Source organism: Bos mutus, chromosome 2 (assembly GCF_027580195.1).
Source record: "Bos mutus isolate GX-2022 chromosome 2, NWIPB_WYAK_1.1, whole genome shotgun sequence".
NCBI classification, from domain to species: Eukaryota; Metazoa; Chordata; class Mammalia; order Artiodactyla; family Bovidae; genus Bos; species Bos mutus.
In genome coordinates, this window is record NC_091618.1 from 72916850 (window position 1) to 72935877 (window position 19028).

General features: G+C 43.5%; 1 protein-coding gene across 4 annotated transcripts in view; it reads left to right on the forward strand.

Annotated features, from left to right (window-relative positions):
• Nucleotides 1-19028, forward strand: part of MGAT5 (alpha-1,6-mannosylglycoprotein 6-beta-N-acetylglucosaminyltransferase) — a 399290-nt gene that overhangs the window by 269730 nt on the left and 110532 nt on the right. For all 4 annotated transcript variants that reach the window (XM_070389588.1, XM_070389598.1, XM_070389571.1 and 1 more), the window contains one exon: nucleotides 15112-15245. In XM_070389588.1, the coding sequence (XP_070245689.1) occupies nucleotides 15112-15245 (134 nt within the window). The remainder of the gene's footprint in view (nucleotides 1-15111; nucleotides 15246-19028) is intronic.

Consider the following 19028-nt stretch of genomic DNA (forward strand, 5'->3'; position numbering starts at 1 on the left):
ATCCGTATATATGAATCCTCAAGGTTCTAGTTTTTAAACTAGTGTTTCCAGGACTGTTTTGTGTAGTCTGCCAAGTAGACTTTGATTTATGTGGGGATACTTTTGCTATTTCTTGTTGAGAATTAATAGTTGCTTTTTATGGACTTGCTAGGGACTTGACCCTGTATTTAGGCATTATTTCAGTCAATAGCCTTTAATCTGCTGTCTATACTGCTTTTACTAAGCTCCTGAAGGCATGCTCTTGTTTTTCTCAGTCCCAAACAAGGTGCATTATACCCCAGTAAAGGAATGAAAGAAATCTGCCCACACAGAAAAATCAAATGCCTGTACCATTTACAAGAGAAAATAAAACCCTGAAGTTGGTGTCTTGCATCTTGAATTCTCCCGTGTCTGGATAGTGTTCTGGTTATCTGCGTGATGCCCTCATTCACAGCTTCTTCTGGCTTATGTGAAAACATGAGCAGTGATAAAACATCTTCATCTAATTGCATTATCTTCCTCTCTCGTTGTGGAGACTATGGCTGAAGGTAGCAATAGCAGAAATTACCAGAGTCCTCATTCCTGGTTTCAGGCAAATTGCATCTCAGGTGTGTATTTATCTCCTGTCATTGAAAAGTTTCAGTAACATTAGTCTGTTTAGCAACCTCACTGTTCATATCACTGTCCTAGAATATTTCCAGTTGAGGCAAAGTCTTGTTTACATTAGTTTATTTTTACTTAAGTAATTTTTGAGAATTTGCCTTCTGGCTGCTTGTGTCATGTAGTCCAGCCTGGGGGATGTTCAGTGTTTGTTGGCACATGTGGAAATTTGGAAGCTGTGATAGTTGAGTGAGGAACAGAGTGGAGGGGCTCTAGAGGCATTATCGCCTCCCGGTTTCACCTCCACCCCGTTTCCTTTTGCTATCCTACCTCAGCCCCGCTGGCCTCTTTGATGTCGTCCTGCCTCTTCTCGGCTTTTAGGTGTCCCTCAGGACAACAGCAGGCCATTGCATGCGCTGTTCCTTTGTCTGGGAGCCCTGTGCCTCCCCCGCACCCTGCGCACCCTCCAGGGAGGTGCTGTCCTCCGGAAAGCCTTCCCGCCCTGAGCCACACTCTCCTGCCCCGTGTCCTCCCCACTCCCACGTGCCAGCCCGGGTCGCACCTTGTGGTCTCCACAAGCATCATCACTGCTGAGTCTTCCACATCTGAAGCAGCATCATAGGTGATCAACGTGTGTTGAATTACTGAATAAAGAACAGATAGACACAACCACAGAATGGAGTTAATTAAAATGTCAGTCACATCCTGACCCTCCTATTTCCACAGTGATGTAGCCTCTCACTGGAGGGGAAGATGAGTCACCCCAGTAGCCTCAAGGCCTGAAGGGGTCTGGCCCCGCTACTCCCCGGGCCTCATCTCTTACTCACTTCTCTCTAGCATCCCTATTGTTTTTTAGGTGGGCCAGACACACTCCTACTCTAGGACCTTTGCATTGATTGCTCCATCTTCCGAACATTGTTCCCTTTAATTGGGTCTGTGGCTCAAATGTCACTTCAATGAGATTAATCCTGACCCCCTTCCCCTTTTTGAAATGCAACTCTTTTCTCTGCAACTTCTTACACCCCTTCCCTGCTTTCTTTTCCTCTAATTGCTTTACCATGCAGCATTTATACTTCACAGACTTCTGTTAATTTTCTCTTCCTCTGCCGGATTCTAATAGTGTTGGTACGAGTTTTGTCTGTTTTTTTTCATCGCTGAGACTCCAACACTTTAAAGACTATCTGGCACATAGTAGGCATTCAGAAAATACTTACTGATTTAATTAAATTGAATGATCATGTTTGTTCTGTTTTTAGACCATGCAGCAATGTAGGGAAAAATAAGGAAGGTACAATATACAAATCTTAAGATTACACTATATAGCACAGGGAACTATATTTAATATCCTGTAATAACCATTACAGGATATTAATAACCATAATGGAAAAGAATATGAAAAAGAATATATATGTATATATACGTAACTGAATCACTTGGCTCAGTTCAGTTCAGTCACTCAGTCATGTCCAACTCTTTGCAACTCCATGGACTGCAGCAAGCCAGGCCTCCCTGTCCATCACCAACTCCCGGAGCCCACTCAAACTCATGTCTATCGTGTGGGTGATGCCATCCAACCATCTCAACCTCACCTCATTGAGATGGGATGAGAATCACTTGGCTATACAGCAGAAATTCACACAACATTGTAATTCTACAATACTTAAATTAAGAAAAAAAAATTTGAGAGTACAGAAGCTTCTTGAAGCTAGTGACCTCAGGTTACTCTCCCTTGTCTTCCCACAGAATTTATTCACACGGTTAGGTTTTCAAGAGTTGTTGAAGTCTTACTGATGATTGTTGTCGCTGACATTCTAACTCAGTTTCTCCAGGGACTTGGGGCTTGCAGCTGAGTCAGAATAGTGGCTTGTAGACCAAAACTTTTGCCTTACAAAACAGGAATTTTAGAAACAAGCTAGTTTCATTTCATACAAATGACGAACATGCTGGCTTCAGCCAAGGATGCATTGCTTCCATGTACGACTTTATTTTTAGAGGCTGACAAGCAGAGGAGCTATTTGTGATTCAGACGGCCTTTTTGGCCTTTAACTTGGATCAGGAGGGCTCTTGCCTTTTACTTCTGTGCAGACCAGTGAGTAATAGGATCAGCCTTGCAGTTCCTTCAGTCTGAGTCTCAGCCTTCAGGAATGATGTTCTTCTAAGGGGTCCATTCCCTCCTAAATTGCTTTTTGACACTTGAAAAATTTACTCTGGTGTGCCTTCTGTCAACAGTTCAGATGCTCATCCTTTTCAACTCAACTGAACATAATAGTTTCCCCAGCCTATATCCAGCCTCCTGTCTCTCAAAGAGCCTAGCATCACTACCATTTGGGGAAAAAACATCAGTTTTGGTGAAATTTGAAGCATCACATCACTATGTACAGTTTTTAAAATCAGATTGCTTCTTGTGTGATGTAACTTTATTTTTTTGGTGGAGTTTTTTCTGTCATGTCAGTTTCATCATCAGAATCAGCATCAACACTGTGAATGCCGTGCAGCCAATATTCTTCCCCGTTTTGTTACGAAATTTGTGAAATATTTGGAAAGTGGAGGGGGGTGGGGAGAAAGGTACAATAGAATCCCACAGCCTGGACTCTGCAGGTAACAGTTTGCTTTATTTGTTCCATGACCTGTGCATCCATATGTTTATCTTCTCCCCATCCATCAATCCAACTTTGTTTTTCTTTTTTGCATAAAAGAATACTTAACCTTTAGATATTGCAGCATGACATCATTAACTAGAGTTCAATACTGCTCACCAAATGAGTTGTGTTTATTTTTATGTATTTCACTGAATTACTCTGTTTACTTATTTACTTTCTTTCTCTTCAATGAGGGGAGCTTCATCCATGCTTATGCTGTTCTCTGGTCCATCTTTAACTCCTAAGCTGTTGCCTGGTCTATAGTAAGTGCTCAGTATATGTGCTGAATGTTGAATGAATGAGGATATTTTGAAACTTGTGATGTTAGAATTTTAAAAGCCCAAATGACTGATTTGTTTCCCTTCTTCCCAACACTTTGTGACCTATATTTTTAAAAAAAGATACGCTCATTTATCTATTTAATAAATATTCATTGAACACCTGTACTATACCAGGCCTGAGCGAGGTTCTAGGCTAGGGTGGTAAGCTACCTTCGATAATGATGAATCTTGAGAAGAATGGGCTTTGGTTTGGGAGCTTGTGTACAAAGAACGTGCTGCTGGAAATGGTTCAGGCAGCATGGCCTCTGCTGCCTAATAATGGAGCTCTGCCTATGAAGTCAGTCACACCAGGTAATTAAACATTCATCATTAATCAACAAGCTTAATCATTTGTGCAAACAAAAAATATTTTCTCAATGCCTACTATGCTCTGGGCCCCCAAGAGTCAGAGACACACAAAACATGACTCAGTCCTCAAGGAGTATATAGCCATAAGTAGAAATAGTGATGTGTGACAACAACTCTAACTCTTCCTGATCTAAGAAGAAAGTTACTTACCTCAGTCTTAGAGAGTCAGGGAACGCTTCACCTGAGAGGTGATGAGAGCTGAGACTTAAAGGGAAGCAGAAGTGATAGACATGCAGACATATGCCAGCAGGAAATAAGATGGGAAAACATGGCATTAAAAGCCCCAAGTAGGTCGTCATGGAGCAGAGGTGCCCACGGAAGGGTGACCTGAAATGATACGAATGCTGGGCCCTGCTTCCCCCTGAAGGAAGCGAAGCTTTTCAGCAGAAAACTATCATAGTCACATACTTGTTTCAAAGAATACCTTGTCAGGCAACAGAGAACATGACCTGGAGTTAGAGGGCACTGAGAAAGAAATGAAGGGGCCAAGGCTGGAGATACGGAGACTACTTGGAAATCCACTGCAGAAATTACCAGGGTGCAGTGATGTTCAATATTTGTTGGTCTAGACAGTCAAAAATTGGAAAAAATCCTAAGTGTGGTAGGCTTTCTTAGAATTTCTGTCAAATTGACTTGGTCCCAAGGGTTTGTTGGTGCTTGTCACTGGCAATTGTGACACTGAGAATTGAAACTGACTTTCAGTTCCGTCAGTTTAGTCACTCAGTCGTGTCTGATTCTTTGCAACCTCATGGACTGCAGCACACCAGGCTTCCCTGTCCATCACCAACTCCCAGAGCTTGCTCAAACTCATATCTTTCGATTCAGTGACACCACCCAACCATCTCATCCTCTGTCATCCCCTTCTCTTCCTGTTTTCAATCTTTCCCAGCATCAGGGTCTTTCCTAATGAGTCGGTTCTTCGAATCAGGTGGCCAGAGTATTAGGGCGTCATCATCAGTGCTTCCAATGAATATTCAGGGTTGATTTCCTTTAGGATTGACTGGTTAGATCTCCTTGCAGTCCAAGGAACTCTCAAGATTCTTCTCCAACACCACAGTTCAAAAGCATCAATTCTTCGGTGCTCAGCTTTCTTTATAATCCAACTCTCACATCCTTACATGACTACTGGAAAAACCACAGCTCTGACTATATGGACCTTGGTCGGCAAAGTAATGTCTCTGCTTTTTAATATGCTGTCTAGGTTGGTCATAGCTTTTCTTCCAAGGAGCAAGCATCTTTTAATTTCATGGCTGCAGTCACCCTCTGCAGTGATTTTTGAGCCCAAGAAAATTAAGTCTGTCACTGTTTTCATTGTTTCCCCATCTATTTGCCATGAAGTGATGGAACCAGATGCCATGATCTTTGTTTTTTCAATGTTGAGTTTTTTTTGGTTTTGTTTTTGTTTTTTTAATTTTTATTTTATTTTTAAACTTTACGTAATTGTATTAGTTTTGCCAAATATCAAAATGAATCCATCACAGGTATACATGTGCTCCCCATCCTGAACCCTCCTCCCTCCTCCCTCCCCATACCATCCCTCTGGGTCGTCCCAGTGCTCTAGCCCCAAGCATCCAGTATCGTGCATTGAACCTGGACTGGCATCTCGTCATACATGATATTTTACATGTTTCAATGCCATTCTCCCAAATCTTCCCACCCTCTCCCTCTCCCACAGATTCCATAAAACTGTTCCATACATCAGCGTCACTTTTGCTGTCTCGTACACGGGGTTATTGTTATCATCTTTCTAAATTCCATAAATATGCGTTAGTATACTGTATTGGTGTTTTTCCTTCTGGCTTACTTCACTCTGTATAATAGGCTCCAGTTTCATCCACCTCATTAGAACTGATTCAAATGTTTTCTTTTTAATGGCTGAGTAATACTCCATTGTGTATATGTACCACAGCTTTCTTATCCATTCATCTGCTAATGGACATCTAGGTTGCTTCCATGTCCTGGCTATTATAAACAGTGCTGCGATGAACATTGGGGTGCACGTGTCTCTTTCCCTTCTGGTTTCCTCAGTGTGTATGCCCAGCAGTGGGATTGCTGGATCATAAGGCAGTTCTATTTCCAGTTTTTTAAGGAATCTCCACACTGTTCTCCATAGTGGCTGTACTAGTTTGCATTCCCACCAACAGTGTAAGAGGGTTCCCTTTCCTCCACACCCTCTCCAACATTTATTATTTGTAGACTTTTGGATCACAGCCATTCTGACTGGTGTGAAATGGTACCTCATAATGGTCTTGATTTGGATTTCTCTGATAATGAGTGATGTTGAGCATCTTTTCATGTGTTTGTTAGCCATCTGTATGTCTTCTTTGGAGAAATGTCTATTTAGTTCTTTGGCCCATTTTTTGATTGGGTCATTTATTTTTCTGGAGTTGAGCTGTAGGAGTTGCTTGTATATTTTTGAGATTAGTTGTTTGTCAGTTGCTTCATTTACTATTATTTTCTCCCATTCTGAAGGCTGTCTTTTCACCTTGCTGATAGTTTCCTTTGATGTGCAGAAGCTTTTAAGGTTAATTAGGTCCCATTTGTTTATTTTTGCTTTTATTTCCGATATTCTGGGAGGTGGGTCATAGAGGATCCTGCTGTGATGTATGTCGGAGAGTGTTTTGCCTATGTTCTCCTCTAGGAGTTTTATAGTTTCTGGTCTTATGTTTAGATCTTTAATCCATTTTGAGTTTATTTTTGTGTATGGTGTTAGAAAGTGACTATAGTAAAGTTGCAGGATATAAAATCAACACACAGAAATCCCTTGCATTCCTATACACTAATAATGAGAAAACAGAAAGAGAAATTAAGGAAACAATTCCATTCACCATTGCAACGGAAAGAATAAAATACCTAGGAATATATCTACCTAAAGAAACTAAAGACCTATATATAGAAAACTATAAAACACTGGTGAAAGAAATCAAAGAGGACACTAATAGATGGAGAAATATACCATGTTCATGGATCGGAAGAATCAATATAGTGAAAATGAGTATACTACCCAAAGCAATCTATAGATTCAATGCAATCCCTATCAAGCTACCAACAGTATTCTTCACAGGGCGAGAACAAATAATTTCACAATTTGTATGGAAATACAAAAAACCTCGAATAGCCAAAGCGATCTTGAGAAAGAAGAATGGAACTGGAGGAATCAACCTACCTGACTTCAGGCTCTACTACAAAGCCACAGTCATCAAGACAGTATGGTACTGGCACAAAGACAGAAATATAGATCAATGGAACAAAATAGAAAGCCCAGAGATAAATCCACGCACATATGGACACCTTATCTTTGACAAAGGAGGCAAGAATATACAATGGATTAAAGACAATCTCTTTAACAAGTGGTGCTGGGAAAACTGGTCAACCACTTGTAAAAGAATGTTGAGTTTTAAGTGAGCTTTTTCACTGTCTTCTTTCACTTTCATCAAGAGGTTCTTTAGTTCCTCTTCGCTCTCTGCCTAAGGGTGGTGTTGTATGTATATGTGAGATTATTGATATTTCTCCTGGCAGTCTTCATTCCAACTTGTACTTCATGCAGCCTGGCATTTCTCATGATGTACTCTGCATATAAGTTAAATAAACAGGGTGACAATATACAGCCTTGACGTACTCCTTTCCTAATTTGGTGCCAGTCCATTGTCCCGTATCTGGTTCTAACTGTTGCTTCTTGACCTGCATACAGATTTCTCTTGAGGCAGGTAAGGTGGTGTGGTATTCCTATCTCATTAAGAATTTTCCACAGTTTGTTGTGATCCACACAGTCAGAGGATTTAGCATAATCCGTGAAGCAGAAATAGATGTTTTTCTGAAATTCTCTTGCCTTTTCTGTGATCCAACAGATGTTGTCAGTGTGATCTTTGGTTCCTCTGCCTTTTCTAATTTCAGCTTGAACATCTGGAAGTTCTCAGTTCACATACTGTTGAAGCCTAGCTTGGAGAATTTTGAGCATTACTTTGCTAGCATGTAAAATGAGTGCAGTTTGCAGTAGTTTGAACATTCTTTGGCATTGTCTTTCTTTGGGATTAGAATGAAAACTGACCTTTTCCAGTCCTGTGCCACTGCTGAGTTTTCCAAATTGGCTAGCATATTGAGTGCAGCACTTTCACAGCATTATCTTTTAGAATTTGAAATAGCTTAGCTGGAATTCCATCACCTTCACTAGCTTTGTTCATATTCTTCCTAAGGCCCACTTGGGTTTGCACTCCAGGATGTCTGGCTCTAGAGGAATAATCACTCCATCTTGGTTATCTTGGTCGTGAAGATCTTTTTGTACAGTTCTTCTGTGTATTCTTGCCACCTCTTCTTAATATCTTCTGCTTCAGTTAGGTCCATACCATTTCTGTCCTGTATTGTGCCTGTCTTTGCATGAAATGTTCCCTTGGTGTCTCTGATTTCCTTAAAGGGATCTCTAGACTTTTCCATTATGTTGTTTTCCTCTATTTCTTTGCATTGATCACTGAGGAAGGCTTTCTTATTTCTCCTTGCTCTTCTTTGGAACTCTGCATTCAGATGGATATATCTTTGCTTTTCTCCTTTGCCTTTCTCTTGTCTTCTTTTCTCAGCTGTTTGTAAGTCCTCCTTAGACAACCACTTTGCCTTTTTGCATTTCTTTTTCTTAGGGGTAATTAGAATCACTGCCTCCAATACAGTGTTACAAACCTCCGTCCATAGTTCTTCAGGCATTCTGTCTATCAGATCTAATCTCGAATCTATTTGTCACTTCCACTGTATAATTGTAAGAGATTTGATTTAGGTCATACCTGAATGGCCTAGTGGTTTTCCCTACTGTCTTTAATTTAAGTCTGAATTTGCCAGTAAGGAGTTCATGATCTGAATTACAGTCAGGTCCCAGTCTTGTTTTTGCTGACTGTATAGAGCTTCTCCATCTTCAGTTGCAAAAATATAATCAATCTGATTTTGGTATTGACCATCTGGTGATGTCCATGTGTAGAGTTGTCTCTTGTGTTGTTGGAACACAACATAACTGGTTGTTATGACCAGTGAATTCTCCTGGCAAAACTCTGTTAGCCTTTGCCCTGCTTCCTTTAGTACTCCCAAGGCCAAGCTTGCCTATTACTCCAGGTATCTATTGACTTCCTACTTTTGCATTCCAGTCCCCTTTAATGAAAAGGATTTTTTGCGTGTGTTTTTTTAGTGTTAGTTCTAGAAGGTCTTGTAGGTCTTCATAGAACCATGCAACTTCAGCTTCTTTGGCATTAGTGGTTGGAGCGTAAACTTGGATTACTGTGATATTGAAAGGTTTGCCATGGAGATGAACAGAGATCATTCTGTCGTTTTTGAGACTGCACCAAAGTACTGCATTTCAGACTCTCTTGTTGACTATGATGGCTACTCCATTTCTTCTAAGGGATTCTTGCCCACAGTAGTAAATGTAATAACACTCTGAATTAAATTTGCCCATTCTGATCCATTTTAGTTCACTGAATACTAAAATGTCGATGTTCACTCTTGCCATCATCTGTTTGACCACTTCCAATTTGCCTTGATTCATGGACCTAACATTCCAAGTTCCTGTGCAATATTGTTCTTTACAGCATCAGACTTTACTTCCATCATCAGTCACATCCACAGCTGGGCGTTGTTTTTGCTTTGGCTTAACCTCTTCTTCAGTAGCATATTGGGCACCTGCTGACCTGGGGAGTTCATCTTTCGGTGTCATATCTTTTTGCCTTTTCATACTGTTCATGGGGTTCTCAAGGCAAGAAAACTGAAGTGGTTTCCCATTCCTTTCTTGAGTGGACCACATTTTGTCAGAACTCTCCACCATGATTCATCCCACTTGGGTGGCCCTACATGGCATGACTCATAGTTTCATTGATTTAGACAAGGCTGTGATCCACGTGATCAGTTTGATTAGTTTTCTCTGATTGTGGTTTTTGTTCTGTCTGCTCTCTGATGGATAAGGATAGGAGACTTGTAGAAGCTTCCTGATGGGAGGACACTGGCTTTAGGCAGAGCTGGATTCAGGCTTGGAGGATCTCTTCAGTCTCTACCTATCTCGCCTTAGCATTTCTCTGTCTTGGCGTTATTCTCAGGCAGGCTGTCCTCTCACAGACACAGGGATGGCATTTACAGTTCAGGATGTCTGCCCTGCCAGCTCAGTGACTGTAGCAGAAAGATCTTGACCCCAAAAGTAGCTGCCACTCATCATGGAGCAACCGTGACAGATGGAACTTGGGTTATAAACCCGTCTTTCAACTGAGCCATGGTCAGCTAGAGTCCTCTTGGTCAAGTGCCCATCCTTGGAGGCATGGGGAGCTGGGGAGACAAGGGATCAGGACTGGCACCAGTTCAGGCTATCTGAATGGAACATAATTGCATGGCTGGTTGGGAAGGGCAGTTAGTTCCACATAGCGATGCTGGCAGACCAGAACTAGGGGCATTGCATCTAATGGAGAGAGTCCAGGGACTGAAGCCCTATGCTGCTTTAACAAGCTGTGATGGGCTGTGGTTGTCACTCCTAGAAAGATGCCCATGGCACATTGCATCTAATGGGGAGAGTCCAGGGGCTGAAGCCCTGTGCTGCTTTAACAAGCTGTGATGGGCTGTGGTTGTCACCCCTAGAAAGATGCCCATGACACATTGTGTAAGTGAGAAGAGAAATTCACAAAAGAGTAGGCACAGTAAGATCCAATTTTGGTTTGAGGATTAAAAAGGCTCCATGAGTCTAGAAAAAAAGGAGCCTAATAGTAGTTATTTCTAGGTGGTAAAATTGATGGGTGACATCTTTCTTTCCTTCTATCATTCTCTCTTGTCTGAGAAAAGTCATACACTGAGACTATGTTTCTATTTAAAGAAAAGAAAAACTTATCGAAGTTTTGGCAGGACTTGATGAGGTCATAACTAAGTAGGTGAAGAGGAGACAAGGAGATGATGGGTTTTCAGAAGCTGACATCCCCTGGACTTGGTGACTGACTGGCTGTGGGGCTGCAGGGGGAGGCCAGCTGGCCCTGCAATTTCTGCCCTTGGTGACCAGGTGGCGTGGGGGTCCCCAAAGCTGCAGGGCCAGCTGCAGTTGGAGGCTGGCAGACATCTGTTAGAATGAATTTTGTACTTCTTAGAGATGTTTAGAACTGACTGTTTGAAAAATCAGACCTGGGAGAATTTATGCCATTGAAACAAGGCTTAGTTTGACTTGATAAAAATTGTGAATTACATTTCCAAAGAGGCCTTTATAACTGCCTGGTGAATATGGTGTATCTATCCCTCTTTTATTAAGTAGTTGGTAAGCCTCATGAGGGCAGAAACTCATCTTTATGTTTTAATTCCTCAATACCTAGCACATAAAATTGGTTCGCAGAAAGAGTCCTCTAAAATGTGTGTCAAGTCAGGAACATCCCCTGGAGAAGGGAATGGCAACCCACTCCAGTATTCTTACCTGGAGAATCCCATGGACAGAGGAACCTCGTGGGCTACAGTCCATGGGGTCATGAAGAGTTGGATATGACTGAGCGACTGACACTTTCACTTTTCAAACTAACAGTAATTCTTTAAAAAAATCATTGCGGGAGTCAGCTCAGAAACAATGTCCCATCCAGTTGCTGCATAGAAAAAATCAGCTCGGTTCCATATACATATAACGTAAGTTGCTCAAGAAACTGAGGAAAGACTCCATATTGTTGTTGTTCAGTTGCTGCATCATGTCTGACTCTTTATAACCCCATGGACTGCAGCACACCAGGCTTCCCTGTCCTTTGCTTTCTCCTAGAATTTGCTCAAGCTCATGTCCATGGAGTCAGTGATGCCATCCAAGCATCTCATCCTCTGTCACTCCCTTCTCCTCCTGCCCTCAATCTTTCCCATCATCAGGGTCTTTTCTAGGGAGTCAGCTCTTTGCGTCAGGTGGCCAAAGTACTGGAGTTTCAGCTTCAGCATCAGTCCTTCCAATGAATATTCAGGACTGATTTCCTTTAGGATGGACTGGTTTGATCTCCTTGCTGTCCAAGGGACTGTCAAGAGTCTTCTCCAGCACCACAATTAGAAAGCATCAATTCTGAAGACTCCATATATATATTTATACTTTATTATTCTTTCATGTATATCCTGGTCTGCCTTATAAGATTATTTTCCTATAAAGCATGTTTACCATTACGGTTCACAGAGTCCGGAAAATAAGATACTTGGTGTCTGAAGCGGTGTATTAAAGTGCTTTAAGGAGGCTGGATTCTGGGAACAGCTGGTCTGACTCTGAATCCCAATGTTGCCATTTCCTGGCATGTCAACTTGGATAGTTTAAGTGACTCTCTCTCTGTTTTCTCATCTGTACAAATATGTTATAAGGTTTTTGTGAAGATATAATGAAATGATCACTATAAAGCGCTCAGATTGTCAGCTATTTTTTTAAATCTCATTTGTTTACCTCCTAGAATGGAGTGATTTCCAAAAAGTACAGGATTTCCTGTGTCTCATTTATGATGGGATTTCTTTGATTTACCTTGAAATGTAAATACCCTCCCTTTGAACCCCTCCCAACACAGCTGAAGTTTGTGTTCCCTTCTGAAAGCAAAGCAAAAAAACAAAGCTTGGCCTGAGGGTAGGTCTCCACAGAAAGGTCCTTGCAGATCCATCAGCCTGCTCTTGTGGCTTGTGGTTTACTATACTCGGCTTCAGGAAGGAGGCTTGTGTCAGATGGAGTCTCTTGAAGGGCTTGTCACCAGGCAGACACCCAGCTCCTTGGAGGCCAGGCATACCTGCTCTGTGGTTACTTCCAAGTCCCCTGCCGGGCAAATCTCAGGCGAGCATCTGCTCATGTTGCAGACTCTCAGTGTCCCGGGACAGGTCCACTGTGGCCTGGAAAGAGACATGGCCAATCTGCCTGGCGCTCGTGAAGTGTGGCAGTGTGTTTGTAAGTGCTACCTTATTTCTCCTTAAGTCTCACCTGAGCTGCTTAAATGGATCCTGCAGATTGTCAGTCCCCAAGTTTATAGTGGGGACAGGAGAAGAGTTGAAGTAAGGTGTGTGGATGAAAACTTCAGAGGAGAACTTGTGTGTGTAATTATTTCCTCATACAGTGTCCAAGTTAGTTTAATACCAAATGGCCAGTCATAAAATAGTAAAGGCCCACCATTCCCCACACGTTTTTTTGAGTAGGTTGTTTACTTTCCCTCCCTCTTATTGTTTAAGCTATGGGGAATCTTTGACACAGAAATATAAACAAACAATTTTTTTTTTTCTTCTTGGGTCTTGATGATCATTTTCTTTTTGAAAGCACCTTAGTACCTGATCTATTTTTCTAACCTGTTAAGTGTTTTAGATGCTAGATTATTTCATTTTTTAAAACAGGCCCACCTAGAAATTAGATAATGGAACTGCAGAAACAAATATCTAAAGCATGGAGCTTAGTCACCACATAAATTTTCTGAAGACAAAACCACAATTTCAAAGTTTAAAGCATCAGATTCTATTTCAGAATTTCTACAAAGAATCAAAAGTTTTAGAAAGAGATTTTTTTTTTAAACTGCCTTATCAACATTTCAAATGCACACAGGCTCTCTGCCCCTCCCCTAAACCCTATCAAACCCCCTCCTCGCCAGCTCTTCCAAAAGGGGGAGAAATAAAAAAGCGACCATTGCCTCTTGTTGGCAGTAGAATTTATTCAGTAATTTACTTTCCAGCCAACTGCAGCCATTGCCATTGCCTCTGGGCACTTGTTCAAAAACGCAGAAATGAAATAACAGATTGGCCAGACCGCACACAACTCCCCAGTCACAACCCTATTATCTCCTCGTTCTGTCACCCCCATTAAGCAGCAGCCTAGGAGACAGGCTGGTGATCACAAGTATTTATGCAGCTTCTTCACGTCCACGGCTCAGGGCTCTCTGCCCAGCTCCCTCGTTCATCTTCTTGCGGGTGCCTGAGGGGGACCCAGGCCTTCAGGTCCCTGGAGCATCTTAAAGGGCTTCTGTGCCCTCTTCCTGCCTGGGAAACTCCTGGGAAAACCAAAGCAAGACAGGGGAAGCAACTTCCGCCTCCGGTTGTGGGTTGTCAGCCACCCACCTGTGACCAAATACGGTGGGAGCGTCGCTGTGTAGATTTTATTAAATATTCAGTCTCTCTCCATTTAAGTTATTTTTAGTTATGTTCAGGTCAAAGTCAAGCCAAGCAGTTGCTTTTCCTGTGGTGGGGCCTCTGCTGGGTTGTCATCTTCTGCAGGGTTCTGTGGCCAGATGTTTGGAGAGGAGAGAAGGGTCTCTGTTTCCTCGAGAGAGACTGTTTTCTGATGGTTGCCTTCTGGTGAAATTCCTTTTTAAAATTATGGACATGAGAGATAAATGTTTGTGAAGGGTATGGGCTTGCTTTCTCTCTTTGTCAGGTGTTAAAACAGAGAAGTTTTAGGGACTTCTTTAGCAGTCCAGTGGTTAAGACTCTGCACTTCCAATGCAGGGTTTGATACCTGGTTGGGGAACTAAGATTATCCCACACGTGGTGTGGCCCAAAAAAGAAAAGAATAAATAAATGAAAAAAAAAATAGAGAAGTTGTAGAATTCAAATGATGAATGATCCAGAGGAACATGCCTTTTCTCTTTCAGAGTTGTCTATCTTGGAGACTAGACATGCTTTCTTAGGTTGGTTGGCTTTTCAGAAGTGGTTCACAGCCCGGTGAGCTTCACCTTTTATTCTGTCTTCGTTCCATCCATCCATTCAGAATTACATCTTTCATTAGTGAATGATTCTTAGAGGCGGTGCAGAGTGAGGGTGATGTTGCCTGGTTCACTGGACAGTGAGTACACCTGGAGTTGAAGGAGAGCGTGCAGGGTCTGCTGACCTTATTGAGGATGGTGGACTCAGCCCCGCTCCCTCCAGGTTTCCAGCCACTAGTTGGTATAACCTGGATGAGGGCATTTCTGTCAGGAGCCAGTGTCTTTGTGCTGAGGAGACAGGATGGGGGGGGAGTTTGCAGCTGAATGGTTTTTAAACAGATGGACTTTCCACTGAGAAAAGCAGGGTTGGGCTTGGGTTAATCCATCCTGGAGAGAATTAGTTCTCTGTGAAGGTGGAGTTGGGGCTGGGTGGGAGCAGGCCACTCCCTTGAACCCCTTCCCAGGTAAAGAAAGAACGAGGTAACATGGAAACATTTAATTATGCTCGCGACAGCTTGAGTGAAATTGGTAATGGTTGGTGTTTGTTCCTGCTGATTGAATTTTAACTGCCATGTCCCGTCCTCTCCACACCAGCTCACACTCCAGACAACAGCTTCCTGGGCTTTGTGGTCGAGCAGCACTTGAACTCCAGCGACATCCACCACATCAACGAAATCAAGAGGCAGAACCAGTCACTCGTGTACGGCAAAGTGGACAGCTTCTGGAAAGTGAGTCGGCCTGTGTGCGTGCCTCTCGCTCTCAAAAGAAACTTGCCGTGTAATTTAATTCAGCTTTGATCCAGGGAGTAATCAAGCCAAGTGCCCACAGCTTAACAGGGTCTGCTTAGAAATAAACAAGAGCATGCAGGGATTTGGGCCGATGGGTATTTGGGTGTCTGATCAAAGCTATACCTGCTCATCTGTACGGTGGCTGCCCCACAGGGCCCCTCATCCTTTGCATGTTGAAAGTGACATGTGTCGGCTCCTCTCCCATCCTAGGCTTGCTCCTGGAAGCCCGGGCCCCTCAGAGGCTGCATGCATCTCTGGAGCAAGGCATTGCACAGGGAGACCCTTTGCCAAGTGACTCATTTCCTGTGCCTTCTGTGAAATGGTTCGTAAGGGGAGGCAGCTCCCTTTGCCTGGGGAGGGCGTTGGCCCTCACATCCTCTTGGCTTTGGTCACTAGTGTGGTCAGTAGTCAACTAACCAGGGAAGGGAGATACCTGCCTGGGCTGACGGCAGACAGTTTACTTGAGGACATCTTGGTTGAAGCAGCATTCTTGGCCACAGGCTTAGCCAAGTTTTCCAAGAACATTGGATTGTTGGGCCCTTGGGGGCCCCTTGGTTCTCCTGGGTGATTTCCAGGTCCCATCTGAAAAAAATACGATAAAAAAAGAGAAATGGATTGGGGGTGTGACCTGTCCACATGGCATGCAAAGGAAAGTCTTTCTTAGCATGTAGATGTTGCGAGTTTTTTTGGAAGATATGTTTGTACAAGACAGAACAGTCTCCAGGACTTGGAAAATATGTGTCTTCCTAAACATAAAAGTTATTCGCTTTCTGGAATGATCAGGGAGTCTGACCGCTGAGGGAGCACACGTGATGTATGCAAAGAAGATTCACTTGCTCTTGGTTATCTGACCTCGTGTTCAGAAAAGGGAAAGCACTACACCCCCTCTTCAGTTCTAAGTGCTAACTATGTGGAAGGGACAACACATCAGCCTATTTCCAGGGAAGCTAATTTATTTCCAGATAACTGCCTTTGCTGTAAACAGCTAGAATCCTGCTTTGGTTTAGTACAGTGGTTCTCCGGTGGGGACATCGGGCAATGTCTAGGAACAATTTTGGTTGTCTTGGCAGAGGGTAGGGACCCCTGGCGTCTACTGGGTAGAGGTCAGGGATGCTGCTGAACCACCCAAGAGTGCACAGAACAGCCCCACAGCAAAGAATTACCTGGCACAAAATGTCAGTAGTGCCGAGGTTGAGAAACTAGGGCTGGTTAACAAGATTTATTTTCTAATATATTATTCCATGTGTTCTCCTCTCAAGTAAAATAAAATCAGCTGAGATTGTAAGTGGTTACTTAAGGTGTTCCCCTGAATGTATACATCTTTGTTTCCTTTGTGTCAAAATCAGCCCCTTCTGAATCGGGCATTTTTCAGCTGCCATTCAGGTGAACTTGGGTTTAAAAGTGCACATTGGATGTTGTCATTCTCTGCTTCATTGTAAAATAAGTGGATTGTAGTATTAGTTTTAAGACTTTCAAAGCTGATTTTAGTAAGACTTGAGCTCTTAAAAAAAAAAAAAAAAGTAACTCCCTTCCCCCTCCTGTACCTGCTCAAAAAACAGGTTGTGTGTATGTCCACGTGGACTTGAAACTACATTGGTTTTGGACCCCAGTGCTTCCTCCTAGGTGCTTCTGGCAGCTTTTTCAGTTTCACAAGGGTCTTCCCAGCTGCTGCTTCTGCTGCTAAGTCGCTTCAGTCGTGTCCGACTCTGTGCGACCCCATAGACGGCAGCCCACCAGGCTCCCCCATCCCTGGGACTCTCCAGGCAAGAATACTGGAGTGGGTTGCCATTTCCTTCTCCAATGCATGAAAGTGAAAAGTCAAAGTGAAATCGCTCAGTCGTGTCCAACTCTTAGCGACCCCATGTGACTCAGTGGTTAAAAAAAAAAAAAATTCAACTGCCAATGCAGGAAACTCAGGAGACACGGGTTCAATCTCTGGGTGGGAAGATTCCCCTGGAGAAAGGCCTGGCAGCCCCCTCCAGTATCCAGTATTCTTGCCCAGAGAATCCCATGGACAGAGGAGCCTGGCGAGCTACAATCCGTGGGGTCGCAAAGAGTCAAACATGACTGAGCCATCTAGCCCTAGAAAAACAAAACAGTCAATTGGTTCTGAAAGCTTTTCAGGCACCTTGGACAAAGTAATACTGCCACTAAAAGGATGATTTCCGTGATGCCAATCAGAATCCTAAACTACTACCCATGTTGGCCAAGAGATTTGGGGTGTGATTTGGAAATTCCTCCAAAACTCCACAGGGTACCTGACCTCCCATGTGCTGGAAGTATTACAAAAGATGGAGTAGCAGTGTGTCTACTTTAGAATTTGAGTGCCAAAAATCTGGGACATTGTTTCCATTTTAATGCATTATAACTACCCAACATTCTTTGAGGCGAAAGGCGCCAAAAGATGAAAAATACCCTAAAGTTTTCACATAAATTCAGGATATCCTCTCAGGCTTTTGAACACAGCACAGTATATGAGAACTTAGCTTCCTCTTTCAAATCTTCCCCATCCTGTAGTGCCTAGTGGATGTTCATAGAAATCAGACACACCCTTTAAGTGCAGTGTTATTACAGTCATGTTTCCAGAGTCGTGTTCAACACTGACTTCAGCAGGAAGGTCAGTGAATTTTTTTCCCATCCCTTGTCCCTTTCTCTCCTCCCACCCAGCATTGCTGAGAAGGGAAGTGACGCCGTCAATCCTGGGCGGTTGGGGACTGCAGTGAGTGCTTGTGGGCAGGCACTGGTTTGGACCCGATGACTCAGGAGGTCCTTGCTCACCCTGAGATTCTAGACTCACTGAAACTCTGAAGATAGCTGCGAGGCTATTACTCCTACTCCACATACTCCCCACCTTCTGAGGCATGTGATTAGGGAATGCTACCCCATCAGCCCTCCACCCTGGGATGATTGGCCCGGGGAATTGTCCTCTGGCCTGAGGCAGCCCCAAGGCTCTTCAGTAGTGGGCTGCCCTGACTCTGGCTCAGAAAGCCACACTGGATCCATGGGATTCTTCACTTGACATTGGAAATTAGAGGGGCAGTGAGCCATGGGGACAGAAATTGAAAGAATGTGTCCAGTGTTGTGATGAGGCCAAGGCAGAAGCCTTCCAGGAGGCCAGCGAGGAGGAAGCAGGACCAGTTTAGAAAGGGAGAGGGTGCTGTCGAGAGGATGACGGGGGCAGAACCACAGTGGGGGAGAGGTCCCACTGTGAGAGCCGTGGGGTGCCTTGGCAGGGGTTGGGGGTGAAGGGTGGGGGGGCTGGGGGGCAGGTAGGAAGGCAGACAGGAAGACACCACCCATGCAGCCTGGAGACAAAGAGAAAGTAGCTGCTAGAGTTCCTGGAAGCTTTCTTTGTGTGTGTGTGTGCTTGAGCGTGTGCAGTTTTAAATTTCATTTATTTATTTATTGGTTGCGCTGGGTCTTTGCCGCTGTATGTGGGCATTTCTCTGGTTGCGGCAAACAGGGGCTGCTCTCTAGTTGTGGTGCACGGACTTCTCACTGTAGTGGCTTCTCATTGCAGAGCACAGGCTGTAGGTGCAATGATCCAGTAGTTGCGGCTCTCGGACTTTAGAGTGCAGGCTCAGTAGTTGTGGAACATGGGCTTAATTGCCCCTTGGCAAGTGGAATCTTCCTTGGCCAGGGATCGAACCTGTGTCCCCAGCATTGGCAGGCAGATTCTTACCTACTGGGCCACGAAGGAAGTCCTGGAAGCTTTCTTTTTCT